The following is a 16,356-nucleotide window of genomic DNA, read 5'->3' on the forward strand; positions in this document are numbered from 1 at the left end:
TTTGTGCTTTGGAAAGGGAGGTGCTGCCATCTCTTATCAATTTTCCCAATTTTTTTCATATATTTCTGTCATGGAAGATTCACAGTAAACAATAGTCCAGTCAAGATGGCTGCTTACAGATACTGCTGAGGAAATTGATCGTATCTTGACTGGACTCGAGTCAGATTATGACTATTTGAATTTATACAAAGGTAAACAAAGGGGCAGGCTCATTTAATCACTTTTTTTTATTATTTTGTTTGGCAAGAGTAAAACATTCACTACTGTGGCGATAAGATACATATTAACTTACTACTCAAATGGTTAATCTATCCTCATAGCATTTGTAGTTAATCTATCCTCAAGCTGTCTGAACTTCAATTTGCTCTTCTACTATCATGCTCAGATTCCCAACTTGGATCAGATTCTATCAGAAAATACATAGCTATAATGAAAAAACGCATAGCATACACTTTGCAATACTGAATTGGTAAGTACATTATTCTTTGCTTACAATGCTTGTCTATTTAAATTCTCCTGCATCTGCATCAGGTTCATTTACTGTTGCGTTCCTCATCATAAGTAAACACTGGCTGAATGGAGAGCAAATCCATTTTCCAATCAGCAGGTTGTTGGCTTGAATCCCACTGTAGATGTGAATGTTTGTGAATCTTTATTATTATTACATAACACTTGTAACCAGGGAGTCCAAGGACTCGTCGAGGGAGGGCACCTACTGTACAGCTCTCTGTCTCCACCACTCCACTAACCGCAACTACCTTCATCATCTACACCAGCGCCATCTACCGCCGACCACCACTACTGTTTTCACAGACAATCACAAACACCATGCCCGTGGTGAGATTTGAACCTGCAGCCTTTTGGCTGGAGAGCGAATATGCTAACCGCTAGGCCAACCATGCCAGCAGAAGAAAGGTTAGCAAAACAGATGTTTGATGGATATCATTCCCAATACCATTTACTGACATATAATAAAACAGATGTAATCCAAACACAGAGCAGTTTCATTTACTGTTGCGTTCCTTTATAGTGCACCATAGATTGCCTGTATTCTCCTGACCTCTGCTCTAGCATATATTACTACTCTTTAATGCTTGTTCATTGGTCACTGTCTTATCCCAATACTAATGAAGTTTCCAAACAACTGCTTAAAAATAAATCAAATATTTGATATTTTGGCTTGCATTCAGGAAACAAAGTGTTGTTTTTTTTTTTTATTTCAAATCAAAAAAAGATTATATTTAACACAAAGAAAATGAGAATGAATATCTCTATACCTCGATGTATATATAAATATTGCATAAACTTTATTATTCAAAATGATTTCTATTTTCTCCAGCAAAGATACTTAAAAATTTTGCATGGTATAACAATCTATGAAGAAACAAAAAAATATTGGATTATAAATTCTAACCGATTCAATTAAGTAGAGCAACTTGAGTAAGAACAGCTACGACATCATTATTTTTCAGCCAGAACAGGAAGGATTATAGAATACATGACTCAAGAAGCACAAATACTGCATCTAATCTACAGAAACAGAGCAAATTATTATATAATATCCCATTATGTATACTGGAATATATATATAATAATTTGCTTATTTTATATACATCCTGTTACATGATACTGAGGTACCATTTTTTTTTTCACCAGTAAAAGACAGAATTTATTATCTCATCAATTAAACACTGAAGATTCTGAAATATTTCAATAATAGTAAAAGAAAAGATTACTTACCAGTGAAAAAAAAACTGTTACTTGTCAAACAGAGACACTTTACATCACAAGATACTAATGAGATACCAATGAATATAATCATCATCAAAGAAGTATCCTCTAAAGATATAAAGGAAACTATGGTGACAGAACATTATTACTAACTTCCTATCAACAATTTTCTTCAAGTCTGTAATCTGTCAGGAATCCACTATTGTCAGATCTTATATTTTGATCTTTTAAGGCACTTCTAACTGAATCAATCCACCTAGTTCTTGGTCTTTTTCCTGTCATCTTCTCATCAAACATCTGTTTTGCTAACCTTTCTTCTGCCATTGTTTAAGTGACCATACCAACTTAGATTAGCTCTGCTTGCACATTACTAAATGCTAATTAATCATTTTTAATATGATTCTGCCACTGATGTCATCTATACACTTTTTTAATTTTTCTCAGCACACTCTCATATCTGTGTCACATCTTTCTGAGAAACTGTTTTATTTCTAACCCAGCTCATATTCAATATAAATTTATAAGATGACTCCTCACCACACTAGCTTTGCTTATTCTGCTGTCTGTTTCTATTGCCATTTTTGCAATCCTGCAGATGTGTAAATAGTTGAAATATTTTACTACTTCTATAGATTCTCTCTATTCAGAATGCAGCTGATGTTTTCAACATTACTTACTATTTATAGTCTTTGTCTTTTATTGCTGATTTTCATACCAAATTTGTTACAGCAGTTATTCAATTTATTTAAGGAATCCTGCAGATGCGTACTCATCAGCATAAAGTAAAGATCTGATAATAATTTTAATATCAGGCCTAATGCCACCTTCCTTCACAGTGGGATTCATATAGATGCTGAATAACAGTGGAGATAGTTTGCACTCTTATCTCGCACCTAATTTAACATCAAACCATCTTTTTGTACTTGTTTCAATTTTAAGTGCTGATTCCCAAGTTTAAAGAGTATATGCATATATATTATTGCTCAATATAGCATCCTTTTTATACAATACAATTCTAGTGTTTTTGAATAGATTTTTTCTTTCTACCTTGCTGTATACATTTCCAGACCTACAACATTTAAATATGGACCTCATTATATTCCCATGATTTCTACTTAAAGTGAAAAGCTGGTCATGACGACTTCTGTTTGGCCTGAATAGCTTGATTTTTTCCAAGTTTTCCCTTTCATAATTTTTCTTAGAATCCTCAAGTATGCTTGCCTATATATTACCTGTGATGCACAATAAGTAAATTCCAATTCCTTTGTAATTTTCAAAATTTTATTCCCTTTTTATAGGAAAAAATAAATAAAAAATGTTACTGGAAAATTTGGAGAAAAAAAAAGAAAGACTACTAAGAGTGTACTTGCTGGACTTCTGCTCAGGAGAGTAATTACAAGCACTTTTTTTTTTTTTTTGGAAAACAACAGGTGTTGGTACATATTTTTTGCTAACAGGAAAAGCTGAATAAAATGATATTACATCTGTATGCCACATGTCACCATTAATAAAGGTTCCAGTACACTGTACTTTTGCATACCATTCCAAAAAAAGCACTGATAATTACTATCCTGAGCAAATAGCGTCAGTAGTTATATCATCATGTTCTAACATAACAATGTGCATAAAATTCACATGGAGAGAATACATCAAAACATCTGAATAATATAAAAAATGTCTGAATAATATAAATGATGACAATGATTCTTCAGAATCATTGTCATCATTTACAATGATACAAAATACAGAAATGCACAGAGAATTTGGAATAGGCTGTGATACCAGTAAGGTTAACAACATGTTGGAGGTATAATGGAATATTTAATGATAAGTTAACAACAGGCATTCCACTGAAAAGAAAACTGTCTATTGTGTATAGAGAAACAACTCTCAGATATGAAATACAGATGAAAATATCCTTCCCATGAAAGATTTTAAACATACTGTGCATTTTATCACTATGGCCAAGCTCAGGATTAGATAAACCAGTGGTTATTTATTTATTTATTTTTAACAACTATGGGGACTTTTGATCAATTATGTAAATAATTAGAATAGGTTAAATTCATAGATTTTTAAACTAAATATTTCTTCTACATGTTTCAATGGCTGACAGAATTTAAGACTTTTTATTATTATTATTATTTTTTTGACACCTCCAGGGAGTCCACAGACTCATCGAGGGAGAGTGTGCCGACAGCATCGAACGATTGGTCCCCTTCCAACTACTAACCGCGCTCAAACTTACTTAACTGAGCCATTAGTAGCAGAGGCTCTACCAATCGACCAACCTTTGCCGGCTAATATGATCTGACATTAAATTCTGTCTCATTTAAACATACAACAAATGTCTTTACGTTACCCAGTCTTTTTCTTCCGAATGTCTGTTAATGGCCGCGTGTATTTCGGGTCCTCCTTCAGTCGGTAGCTTCCGCAATGGGCTTACGACTACGCCGTCCGTTTTACATTCTTCCCAGACTCGAAATTCTCACTGCCTCGATACAGCGCATTCTCTGCTCCTACTCGAGTGGGACATCTCTCTCGCTCGTCCCTACTCCGTTCGCTATTCAGGAATCATCGAAGTGAAGTCAGGAACAACCAGAAAAAAGACTTCTAGAAGACTTACAAGGAACATACATAAATCTAAAATGCTTCAAATATTTTACAAATTGAAAGATAGTGAACAGTCAGTCATTCAGCCATGCATATCGTTAGACATATCATGTGCATTTTGCAAACTATACAGATAGAAGTTTAATTACATTAAACTTGTAGGTGACTGCTGGCATGACAGAGGTCTTGAATGTTACATACACAAATTAAGGACTTCCAGATGTCATGAAGTATAATTTATTAGTTTCTGTTTAACATGCCATGCAAGCAGTTATCCCAGAAGACTCGCTGAATATTCAATCATAAGTGTTTTGATCTTAAGTGTGTGTGTTGAAGTAATTTGCTCACACAGCACATTAAACAGAAATCAAGAAATTAAACTTCATGATATCTGGAAGTCCTTAATCACCTTCAAGTTTTGCGCAACAATCAATGACGGCACGTGATATATCTAATGATACACGTGGCTGAATGACTGACTCTTCACTATCTCCCAATTTGTAAAATAACAGCTGTTTGAAGAATTTTAGATCTTTCTGTATGTTCCTTATAAATCTTCTGAAGATGCTGCCAGCCAACAAAAGACAGCAAACATGCAGAAGAAATATTTAGTTTAAAAATCTACAAGTTTAACATATTCTAATTTAAACCAGGGGTTAACTTTGTTCTGAAGATCAATATGGAACTTTTTCAAGCCACTTTAGACATCCAAGAAGCAAAGTTGCAGCCTCAAACTGGGTGATAGAAATGATCTACCACCTAAAGACTTTTATAAGCATCAGTGAATTTCAAACCCATGGTCTGTTGGTTAGAGAGTGAGTAAGTCACTCCAACAAAGCCTTCTGTTTGAAATAAGAACTCCCATGATGGACACAAAACATGCCTCTCCTCTCCTGTTTCCCCTCCACTCCAGATTTTTTTCTCTCTTTTCGCTAAAATGTCCCACCTAAATCTGAACAGAGGCTCTTCATTTTGAATTACACCACTCTTACTACTTTACAATAAGTTAATCCTATGTAAAGTCTCTGTCTCTCTCAGTACTGCCCCAGATGGATGCAGCTGTTCGCTCAGCAGTTATGTTCTTGGTTACATCTTCCTCACAATGTGCCATTGGCATTTCTCTAGGCATTGTCAACCATGGAGATCTTGGGATTCCCATGTTGCAAATGGTTAGCCTAGATTATGACTAACCAGATTGCAGAAATTTTCTCTCTCCACTTCAGAATTATGTCTTGCTGCCTGTAGGACTTCATACATTAAGGATGATTATCAACATACCTCTGGATGGGTGCTTGATGGAAGGACACCAATTACAACTGCCTCAGCTGAACAAAGGAGAAGAGCTTTAATGTTGTATCATTCAGTCAATGGAGCTGCATTACAAGAATCTAAATATGTTCTCTCTCAACATCAATGGATCAAGTGTTAGGACTTACTTCCTGCCTTGATTTGAATATACAGATTTAATTAGAACAAGAATCAATGTTCTGCAGACTCAAGCTAGTATAACTAAGAGAAGACGTGATGACAAGAGTACAGAGAAGGCTATCAGAATATAAAAACTCTGGCTCATTGCTCATTGTTATCATCATAAACATGGAGTACATATCAGAAGATGCAATGCAATAGTGAAAGTTAGGAGCAGATTCAAGAACAAAGGCTGGATAATAGCAGTAAAACCAAACTACAGGACCAACATTGGACTGAAGAAGGCTGACCTTACAGTAAACAGAGGAGATGAGTTAGTTATTATTGACATACAAGTTGGTGGTGCTAGGCGACCTACTACCCTCCATCATTAGAAAGCTGCCTACTATGCCAAAAACCAAGACTTAATACAGCTTCAAGAACACCACATCATATCAAAATTCACCTCTGCAACTCTATCATATTCAAGTCTTTGAATTTGATAGAGAAACATATCTGCTTAAATGGCACACACACAACCACACCTCTGACATATTTTCTTACACACTCCTCCTTCCTCCCATAAGCCATTTACATTTGCTAACGAATACATCAAACATATAACACATCATATAAAACTACTCATATCAGTATGAAACAAAGGGCTAATGGCTTCTTGTCATGTCACCTTAAGTGTTGACTAACTTGGTTGAAAATTTTTCGACTTGGTTATACTAAAAATTAAAGATGCCAAGAAATTGTGCCTTGCATTATGAGATACTAAGGTAATTGACGTGAAGTCATTAACATCTATATACAAGTAGCCCAGTCATGTAGTTACTTCATGCGCAAATTTTGTTTGCTTACACTTGGATAAAGGATGATACCAAGAATATAATTTCTTGGCATCTTTAATTTATGTTAAAGAACTTGTTGACAGACTTAAGTGTTGGACATAATTCATAACTTATTTTATCAGTATTACAACACCAAAAAATTACAAAATTGTAAAAGGATATATAATCCAATTAATAAATATCCTTTCATAATTTAATATTTGGTTTGGTGTTGTAATACAATTAAAATAAGTTATTAAGAAGTGTTAATACAGTGAAATTAATATTGTAATAATTTCACTATATTAATAGATGTTGAAGATGATCCATGTGAAGGAAGTCCAAAAAGTGTAACGACACCAGAAATCATTGATCGAGGAAGTGGGAATAATGCGTAGTGAAAGAAGAAGAAGATTAAGAAGTGTTAACTAATTCTACAATTAAATATAATGCACACCTTGCTACTTGAATTTAATTAGAAAACTCAAACTAAATAACTAAATTTATAACTAATATGAACCTGTAGATTAACAATGATTTATCTCCTCAATAACAACAAATGCCTAACTAAATAATCCACCTAATGTTATTTCTTATGATACTTTTCCCAGCATTTCTATATAATCGTAATTACTTTATAATTAGGGCCAATTCGGATATCACTGGCAATGAGAGGTTGCATTAATTATATTAGATGTTATAATAATATTTAAAAAACAATGGAAATTTAGAAAGCTGATATCATTCTTACCAGTAAGATAAGTGATGGGAAAATATGGAACAACAACAACTAGAAACAGGGCACAAAAAATGCTAACACCTAGTTTTTCTGCCACCACTATCTGTAAAGAATAACATATAATTTTAATACGCATATATGATTATTATTAAATATATAAAAAATTCAATAATATAACATTGTTTTCTAATCAACTGATATGATGTGATTTCTGCATTTCCAAAAATTTGCAGATACATATAATGGTTTTTAATTTTGGAATCTATTAGTGTGTTTGTGTGTGGAGATATATATATATGAGGGTGGTCTGAAAAGTTCTCGGCGTGGATCATAGATGGCAACACTATTGGCGCAATTTTTTTTCCCTAAGTTGGTACACCTGTCATAAGCATCCATGTAAAACTGCAAGCCATTCTATCAAGTAGTTTGTTTTATACAGCTGTCTGAAGCAAAAGTGTTGTCTGTATCGTTAGAAATGGATAAAATCGAGTATCGTATGGTTATAAAATTCTTTGTAAAAGAAGGTTTAACGGCAAAAGAAATTCATTCAAAGTTCATAAACGTTAATGGAACTCTTCTTCTTTGTTTTCGATAATTAAGAAATGGGCTGCTGAGTTTAAATGTGGCCGTACCAGTCTTGAAGATGATCCACGTGAAGGAAGTCCAAAAGGTGTAACAACACCAGAAATCATTGATGAAGTGCACGATATTGGATGACCAGTGAGTCAAAGCGTGTGAAATTACTGAGACTATAGGCATTTCAAAAGAACGTGTAGGATATATTTTGCATGAAGAATTGCAAGTGAAAAAGCTTTGCACAAGATTGGTGCCGCACTTGCTCACAGCAGATCAAAAATGCACTCAAATGAAAATCTCTGAACAGTGCTTGGAGTGTTTGTTTTAACAAGAATAAAATTGATTTTGTGCATCGATTTATTACAATGGATGAGACTTGAATTCACCATTGCACACCAGAATCCAACAGCAGTCAAAACAGTGGACAGAAGCCAGTTGTTCAGCACCAAAGAAGACAAAGTCAGTTCCATCAGTAGGAAAGGTCATGGCATTGGCGTTTTGGGATGCTAAAGGCATTTTGTTTATTAATTATCTTGAAAAGTGTAAAACAACAACCAGGGAACAATAATATTCCAATCTTTTAACCAGACTAGATGAAAAAATTCACGAGAAAAGTTTGCAGAAGAAAAATATCATCTTTCATCAGGACAATGTGCCTGCCCACAAAGGTGTTTTTGCAATGGGAAAATTAATGGCTCTGCACTATGAACTGTTGGAACATCCACCCTATTACCCAGATTTGGCCAACTCCGACTTCTCTCTCTTCCCAAAACTAAAAATCTTCCTCGCTGGTCAACGTTATTCTTCGAATCAAGAGGTGATTGCAGCTGTAGAGGGGTATTTTGCAGATCTTACTGAGAACCACTACAGGGGCAGGATAATGGCGCTGGAGCATCACTGGAATAAATGCATTAGTCTTAAGGGAGATTATGTTGAAAAATAGAAACAATTTCGAATTTATAAATTCGTTTTTTCACTGTTAGGCTGAGAACTTTTCAGACCAACCTTATATGTGTGTGTGTATACACACAAAAGCAACACACACGCACGCACGCACGCACGAGGGTGTTTAAAAAAAGACCGAACTTTTTAAATAGCATGCCATGGCTACTGAGCACACCTAGTGGCAAGTTTTGACAATAAACTGCCATTTGCTCCATTCTGCCAGGAGCATTAGTCATTGAGTTACATCTGCTGAAGTGAGCAAGTGCACAAGCAGTTCGTCAGATTACTGACAAAGTGACAATGAAAGAGCTTGAATGAAGAACAACATGTGTGTGTGTGTGAAATTTTGCTGCAAACTTGGTAAAAATTTTACAGACATTTCAATTACTTAACCAATACAGTCCTCCCAGGCATACGGGGAGGACTGTATGAGCCAAATGCAGTGCTATGAGTGGTTTAAGCATTTTAAAAAGGTCAGAATATTGGTCGATGAAGATCCCAGGCCTGGACGACCTCCTACATCAATAGACAAAGACCACATCGAGAGAGTTCATACTGTGATTTGATATGACTTGTAATGTTGAGTGATGTGTATGGTCTCCTTCGATGAGTCCTTGACTCCCTGGAGGTCTCTTTCACCCTGGTCATTTGTTTGCACAGGATTGTGTTAAGGGCTTTGAGATCTCATGTATGGGCTTGTATATACAAGATGTGTTCAAAAAAGACCAAAATTTTGCTAATAAAGACTTTATTACTCATTTTACAACATTTTAAGCTTTGTCCCTTTCAATGTAGCCCCCTCTACTGGCAATACACCTTTCTCAACGTTTCTTCCGTTGTTGGAATGCCATCACAGAAAGTGAGTTCCAGGAAGCATTCCAACAACGGAAGAAAGGTTGAGAAAGGTGTATTGCCAGTAGAGGGGGCTACTTTGAAAGGGACAACACTTAAAATGTTGTAAAATGAGTAATAAAGTCTTTATTAGCAAAATTTTGGTCTTTTTTGAACACATCTTGTATATACAAGCCCATACATGAGATCTCAAAACCCTTAACACAATCCTGTGCAAACAAATGACCAGGGAGAAAGAGACCTCCAGGGAGTCAAGGACTCATCGAAGGAGACCATACACATCACTCAACATTACAAGTCATACCTTCTCTTGAATTCATTCCCACCATCTGCACTCACCACATCCAAAAGCAACCCATTCCAATCACACACCACTCAATGAGGGGAAAAAATCTAGCTCTCACTCTTTTCTTGACTGCATTCATTTTCAACTTTTATGGATGCCCTCTCATCCTCTCCCATTCCATAAAATGAAAAATTCCATCTACTGGTATTCTATGTCCCATTCAGAAGTTGGCAGGTCTCACTATCATATCATCCCTCTTTCTCTGTTTGCTGATACCTGTAGTCCTACAAATTCTCAATCTGTCTTCATAATCTATATTCCACAATCCTAGTTATCTTTAACACTCTCTTTACATTCTCTCAACTGGATTAGAATCACCACAGAAACCACTGGACCGGATCTGTGTCCAGTAGTTCAAGTAAGGTTGTACCTCATAAAGAAGCAAAATGACCTCCATATCCTTACATATCAATGTTCTTTTTCAGCATTGCAATTATCTTCTAAGTTGTATTTGAAATCTCTGCTAAATGTCCCTTGAACTTCAACCTCAAACCTGCTAAAACTCCAAAATTCCTAAGCCTTGTCAGTTTCTTCTAGTATAATACCACCAACATATGATTATTATTCAACCCCTCCAAGGACTCATATGCCACTACATAATTCATTACACCAAAGGGAGTAACTGAACATTTACTAACAATGGACAATCATTTTTACAATACCAGTTTATGTAAATATTCTGTAAATACTGAATGCCAGTCACATTCCTGATGTGACTAACATTCATGATGTCTTTGCAGCATCACCGAATAGCTGTCATTCTCCTGTCAAATCTTTCATAGTGTCATTAATGTAAAGATTGAATAACAATGAACCAAGGACTGATCTCTAGGATAGGATACTCAACTGGTCACCATAAATTCTGCAGATTCACATCCACCAAACACTACTTTTTTGATGTCTCTCAGTCAGCTATTCTTTAATCCAAGCTAATTATGGGGTTGAATTAATAATTCAACCCCATATATACTCCAGCTTATGTAATAGCCTTCCATGCTGTGTCCTGTCAAAAGCTTTAGCAAAGTCCAAAAGTATCATGGTATTTCCATTCCTCTTATCTAACTGAATGTTAATGTTATTATAAAATGTGAGCAAGCTACTCAAACATGACCTTCCCTTAATAAACCAATGCTGTTCATTGCAAAGTATAGATTCTCTGTCAACTCATTTCTGTATGCAATCTCTTACTAACTTTTTTCAAATCATCACCACTCCAGAGATAACGACAAGTCAGTAGGTAGACACATCAGTCTTTGCACCACCTTTTGTAATGTGATTATCATATATTCTTTCTTCTCTTGTAGAATCTTACCTATGCTGAGACTCAAATTATATAGCCAGGTCAAAGGCCCAGTTAATTCAGCTTAATATTCTTTTAGCATCATCTATGCTAATATCCCAACAGCCTTTATCAACGAAATCTTAGTTTATGCATCTAGTACCTCCTCCTCATACACCCACTTACTGAGTTCCTTCATCCAATGTGGAAGTGGGATTTAGCTCTATGCTGCATAATACACAAGTTGATAGCTTTTAGCAAAATGAGCATTCATAAGATGAACAAACTCTACTGTATTTGCCATCCAGATACTATCCAATATGCAAGAGAATTATTCTTTCACATTCATTCATTCATTCTTTCTTTTACTTACAACATAACAACAGAATTCTTTCAGGTTACTTTAGCTTGCAAAGTTATTTCTTTTCATATAACGATCACACAGAAAGCTAGGCAGGAGTAAATCTTTTCGCTTCTGCCTTATAATTTTTTAGCTGACATCATCCTTATGAACACAGTATTCTTCAACATCTTATTCTTAATCTGTTTGCTTAATAAGACTGCATATACATTTCACTGCCCCCTGTTTATTCGTCAAACTCTAGGGACACATTCCAATATCACATCACTGATGTATTTTTTAAGTAATATAATTTTACCAACAATCAACTGCTGATAGGAAATGTATACAATTTCACTGTAACAAACTATTCCCATGGTGACAATGGAAACAGTTTGTTACAGTAGAAGGTTTCCTACAGTAAATTTCCTTTAGAATAGCAATGGTGATAAGTCACTAAGCTTTATAGTGAATGTTGATGGCACAATTAAAGGGAAAAAAAATTCTGATGAATACGATACAAAACTACTGTAATTTAAAAATATTAAATGAGTTTGTAGAATATAAGATAGCTCTATGTACTTTTGCAATTCTTACTATCAGAACAGCTAAAGCCATGAACTGAGTAGATTACTAAGCATTTTCCTAGTGGGAAAAAAGCAGAAATAAGTTTTCTGAGGGGATAAAAAAAAAAAAAAACAATCTGACTTCAAAGACTGCTGTAGTAGGAGAACACGATAACATTTAAGACCAGTATGCATACAACATAGAATTAATTATAGAAAAATATTTTCATTTTAACACTTCTAGTTTTGTGAATAACTATAATTCACTTCTTCAGGAGAAAATTATAAAATAAACCAACAGTAAACCTACAACAGGTAAAAATAACAATATAAAATGTTTGAAAAAGACTAGAAATGGAATGCATGCATGTAATATGATGTAAAATGTTGCATTCTGATGGTTAGTGATGTAATGCATGCCAACATAGTCTGTGTGCATCAGATTTTTTTTTATAGAGAAGACCAGACGTGTGTAAGATCATGCCTTTTTTTTCCCTCCACTGGTGCAGGTTTGTTAACATTTTGGGTGACTCTTTAAAAGCTTTTGAGTAGAAATTACAGTCTATGTAAATAATTTCGGTTAAGTGCCACAAAACTTGGTGTTTGGATTCTGTTGTATGTGCTGGTAATCCTGATTTCTGTTTCCTTTTATTCTCTACATTCTTAAAATGTTCTGCTATGCATATCTGCCCTGATCTGTCTGTCTTTCCTACATAACATATTTCAGAAGTAATCTGGTAAATTCCAGGTTACTTAAGTGGCAGGTTTGGATATCTAAGGAGACTTGAAATCTTGTTCAGCAGAAAGAAGGCAACTTTAATCACTTGTTGGCACAGTATTCATATCTTGTTCATGACTGATGAAATGTAGTGGAGAAGTATCAATCCTCTGTAATCTTATTTTCTTTGTTAATGAAATGTTACAACAATCTGGGGGGGGGGGTTTGCTGTAAGAATTTTATTAGCCAATGTTCTATTAGGGGTGCTTAAGGGTCAAAGCTGTATAACTGAGAGGAGACCTCCACATAGCCTTTAAAGGAATGCGGAGAACCGACCAGGGCTTCTGACCTAATGTCCAATCCTCACCTTCTCGTGGTGCACCCTGTTGGGTATCTACTTTGATACTGAACGAACGAGGATGGGCTGGCAATTTGGGATTTAGCCGACCAAATTGTATTCTTATTGGTTAAACCAAAATAAAAAATGATGGTACAACATGACAAAATTTCATGCCGGCTGGGGCGTCGCCCGGTTAAACAAGGCCCCCGTTGTTTTCGCCAGGGAACCAGGGCGAACAGCGAAAAGTCAGCTACTGGAACAAATCTGAAAACAAACCCCAACTCAACATCACTAGAGTTAAAGATCGGTACTATCAACGTAAGAAGCCTGAATGGCAAAGAAATGGAGCTAGCTGAGGAATTAGATAAGTACCAGATCGACATAATAGGGGTGACTGAAACAAAAAAGACCAAAACTGGTGAGATCTTTCTGAGCAATAAATACAAAATGTTATATTCAGGCAATAACAATCAAGGAAAAGAAGGAGTAGCCATAGTATTCAACACAAAATACGAGGCTAATCTTCTTGAATGGCAGTCAGTCTCAAGTAGAGTAATGTGGGCAAATATGAGAATGGGGAACTGGACAATGAGACTTATTTGTGCCTATGGTCCCACAGAAGGTTCTACTAAGGTAGAAGTGGAGGAATTTTTTGAGGCTTTAGAAAAAGCAACTGACACAATGAAAAAGGAAAAGTTGGTCCTTGTTGGGGATCTAAATAGTAGAGTAGGAAATGATTGTGAGACATACAAAAATATTTTGGGAAAATTTGGAGAAAAGAGCAAAGCTAATAATAATGGCAAATATCTGTTGGATTTCTGCTCAGGACATGGACTGGTTATTACTAACACCATGTTCCAACATAAAAATGTGCACAAATTCACATGGAGAGAAGAGGCTAGGAATAAGAAAAGTCTCATTGACTATGTTATTGTTGATAGTGATGTTTTCTCCCTGGTGCAGGACACCAGAGTGTACAGAGGATTTGAAATTGGAAGTGATCACTATTTAGTCTTGAGCAGGATAAAATTGAATTTCATATTGAAAAGAATAACATGTAAGAAAGTTTTAAAGCTAATAAAAATTGAGCAGCTCTCAGATGTAAACTGTAGACTAAAATACAGAAATATTATTGAAAAGAAAATGAAAGAGTTTGAGAACAGGAATCAAACCTTGGAGATTCAGTGGCAAAATCTGAAGGAAACATTGATTGATTCTGCCAGAGAGGCATGTGGTGAGGTTGTGTGCAAAGATAAAAAAATCAGAACTCCCTGGTGGACACAGGAAGTTAAAGAGGCAGTGAAGGAAAAGAAGAAAGCATATCAAAAGTTCCTGGCAAATAAGTCAGCTTTTACTCTTACAGAATACAGAGACAAATGTAAGAAAGCTAAACAGTGTGTAAAACTAGCTAAACAAAAGTCATGGGAGGACTTTGGCAAGAATATAGAAAATAAATATCAAGAAGGTGGCAAAATATTCTGGAGGTTGTTGAAGAAGCTTAGGAATGGAGGAAAGAGTGCTGTAAAAGGAATTAGAGATGATAAAGGTGAAATGAAAACAGGAGAAAAAGATATCCTTGAAGTATGGAGTAATTACTTTGAAAAACTGCTAAATGAAACAAGCAGTGATGACAGCACGGTGATAAAAAACACTGACCAGGCATGCAGTCAGGAATACATATCCATACTTGAAGTAGAAAAAGCCATCAAAGGCTTGAAATGTGGAAAGGCAGCAGGAGTAGATGATATTCGACCAGAAATGCTGAAGTATGGTGGTATAAGAGTCTTACAGTGGCTGCACTGCATAGTTCAGAAAGCCTGGACAGAGGGACGAATTCCCGATGATTGGAGTAGAGCTCTCATAGTACCCATATATAAAAAGGGAAATAAAACTGAATGTGAGAATTACAGAGGTATTTCCCTACTGAGTGTTCCTGGCAAGATCTATGCAAGTATACTTGAGAAACGGTTGAGAAGAATTGTGGAAGAAAAGCTTGGTGAAGAAAAAGCTGGATTCAGGCCAAATAGAGGCTGTCAGGGTCAGATCTTCACTTTACGACAAATAGTCGAGAAAGCATGGGAATATAACAAAGATCTGTATTTAAGTTTTGTCGATTTGGAAAAGGCATATGACAAGGTGCCAAGAGAGAAGCTATTCAATACGCTGCAGTTATATGGTGTCAATGGGGCATTATATCAAGCAATACTTAGTCTTTATTTGAGTTGTGAGTCAGCAGTTAGAATTGAAGGAAGTACAGGAAGATGGTTTAATGTTAAATCTGGTGTGAGACAAGGATGTACATTATCCCCTCTGTTATTCATTATCTATATGGATCACATTATGAAGGAATGTGGTATTAAACCTGATATCAAAATTGGAGATGTTAATGTCAGCTCTTTGCTTTATGCGGATGATGTTATACTTCTAAATAAATCCGCTACAAGTCTGCAAGATTCTCTGACTAAATTGAATAGCTGTTGTAATAGATATGGTATGAAGGTCAGCAATAAAAAGACAAAGACAATGAAAATAGGCAGAATCATTGAAAATGTCAACTGTGTTGTGAATGGAGAGCCTGTGGAACAAGTAAAACATTTCAGCTACTTAGGCACAATTTTTACTGAAGATGGTAAACTAAATATAGAAATAGACAACAGAATCAGCAAAGCTGGTATCGTGGGAAGTCAATTGAATAAATTCATATGGAATAAGAAAGAAATTAGTCGGAACACTAAATTAGCTGTATACAAGACTGTGTTCAAACCAATTTTAACTTATGGATCTGAGAGCTGGGTCAGAAGTAAAACACTTGACCAAAGACTAGAGACCGCAGATATGAGAGTCCTGAGAAAGATTAGAGGCGTGAACAGATGGCATCAATGGCAATATCATATTAAAAATGAGGATATTAGGAAAGAACTTGACATTGTCAGCATCCAGGAATGCGTTAGCAGAGCTAATCTCAGATGGTATGGTCACTTAAATAGAATGGGAGAGGAAAGATTAGCAAAACAAGTGTTCTCTGCCAGGTTGGCAGGAAAACGACCCAGAGGAAGACCAAGATATAG

The 16,356-nt window shown here is 35.5% G+C and overlaps 1 protein-coding gene across 3 annotated transcripts in view; it reads right to left on the minus strand.

Annotated features, from left to right (window-relative positions):
- Nucleotides 1-16,356, minus strand: part of oys (lysophospholipid acyltransferase 6) — a 325,432-nt gene that overhangs the window by 133,595 nt on the left and 175,481 nt on the right. For all 3 annotated transcript variants that reach the window (XM_090411054.1, XM_090411053.1, XM_090411055.1), the window contains exon 9: nucleotides 7,339-7,429. In XM_090411054.1, the coding sequence (XP_090267180.1) occupies nucleotides 7,339-7,429 (91 nt within the window). The remainder of the gene's footprint in view (nucleotides 1-7,338; nucleotides 7,430-16,356) is intronic.

The sequence above is a fragment of the Typopeltis vanoorti genome, chromosome 21, assembly GCF_054136105.1.
Source record: "Typopeltis vanoorti isolate ZY-2024b chromosome 21, IOZ_Tvanoo_1.0, whole genome shotgun sequence".
Lineage (NCBI taxonomy): Eukaryota > Metazoa > Arthropoda > Arachnida > Uropygi > Thelyphonidae > Typopeltis > Typopeltis vanoorti.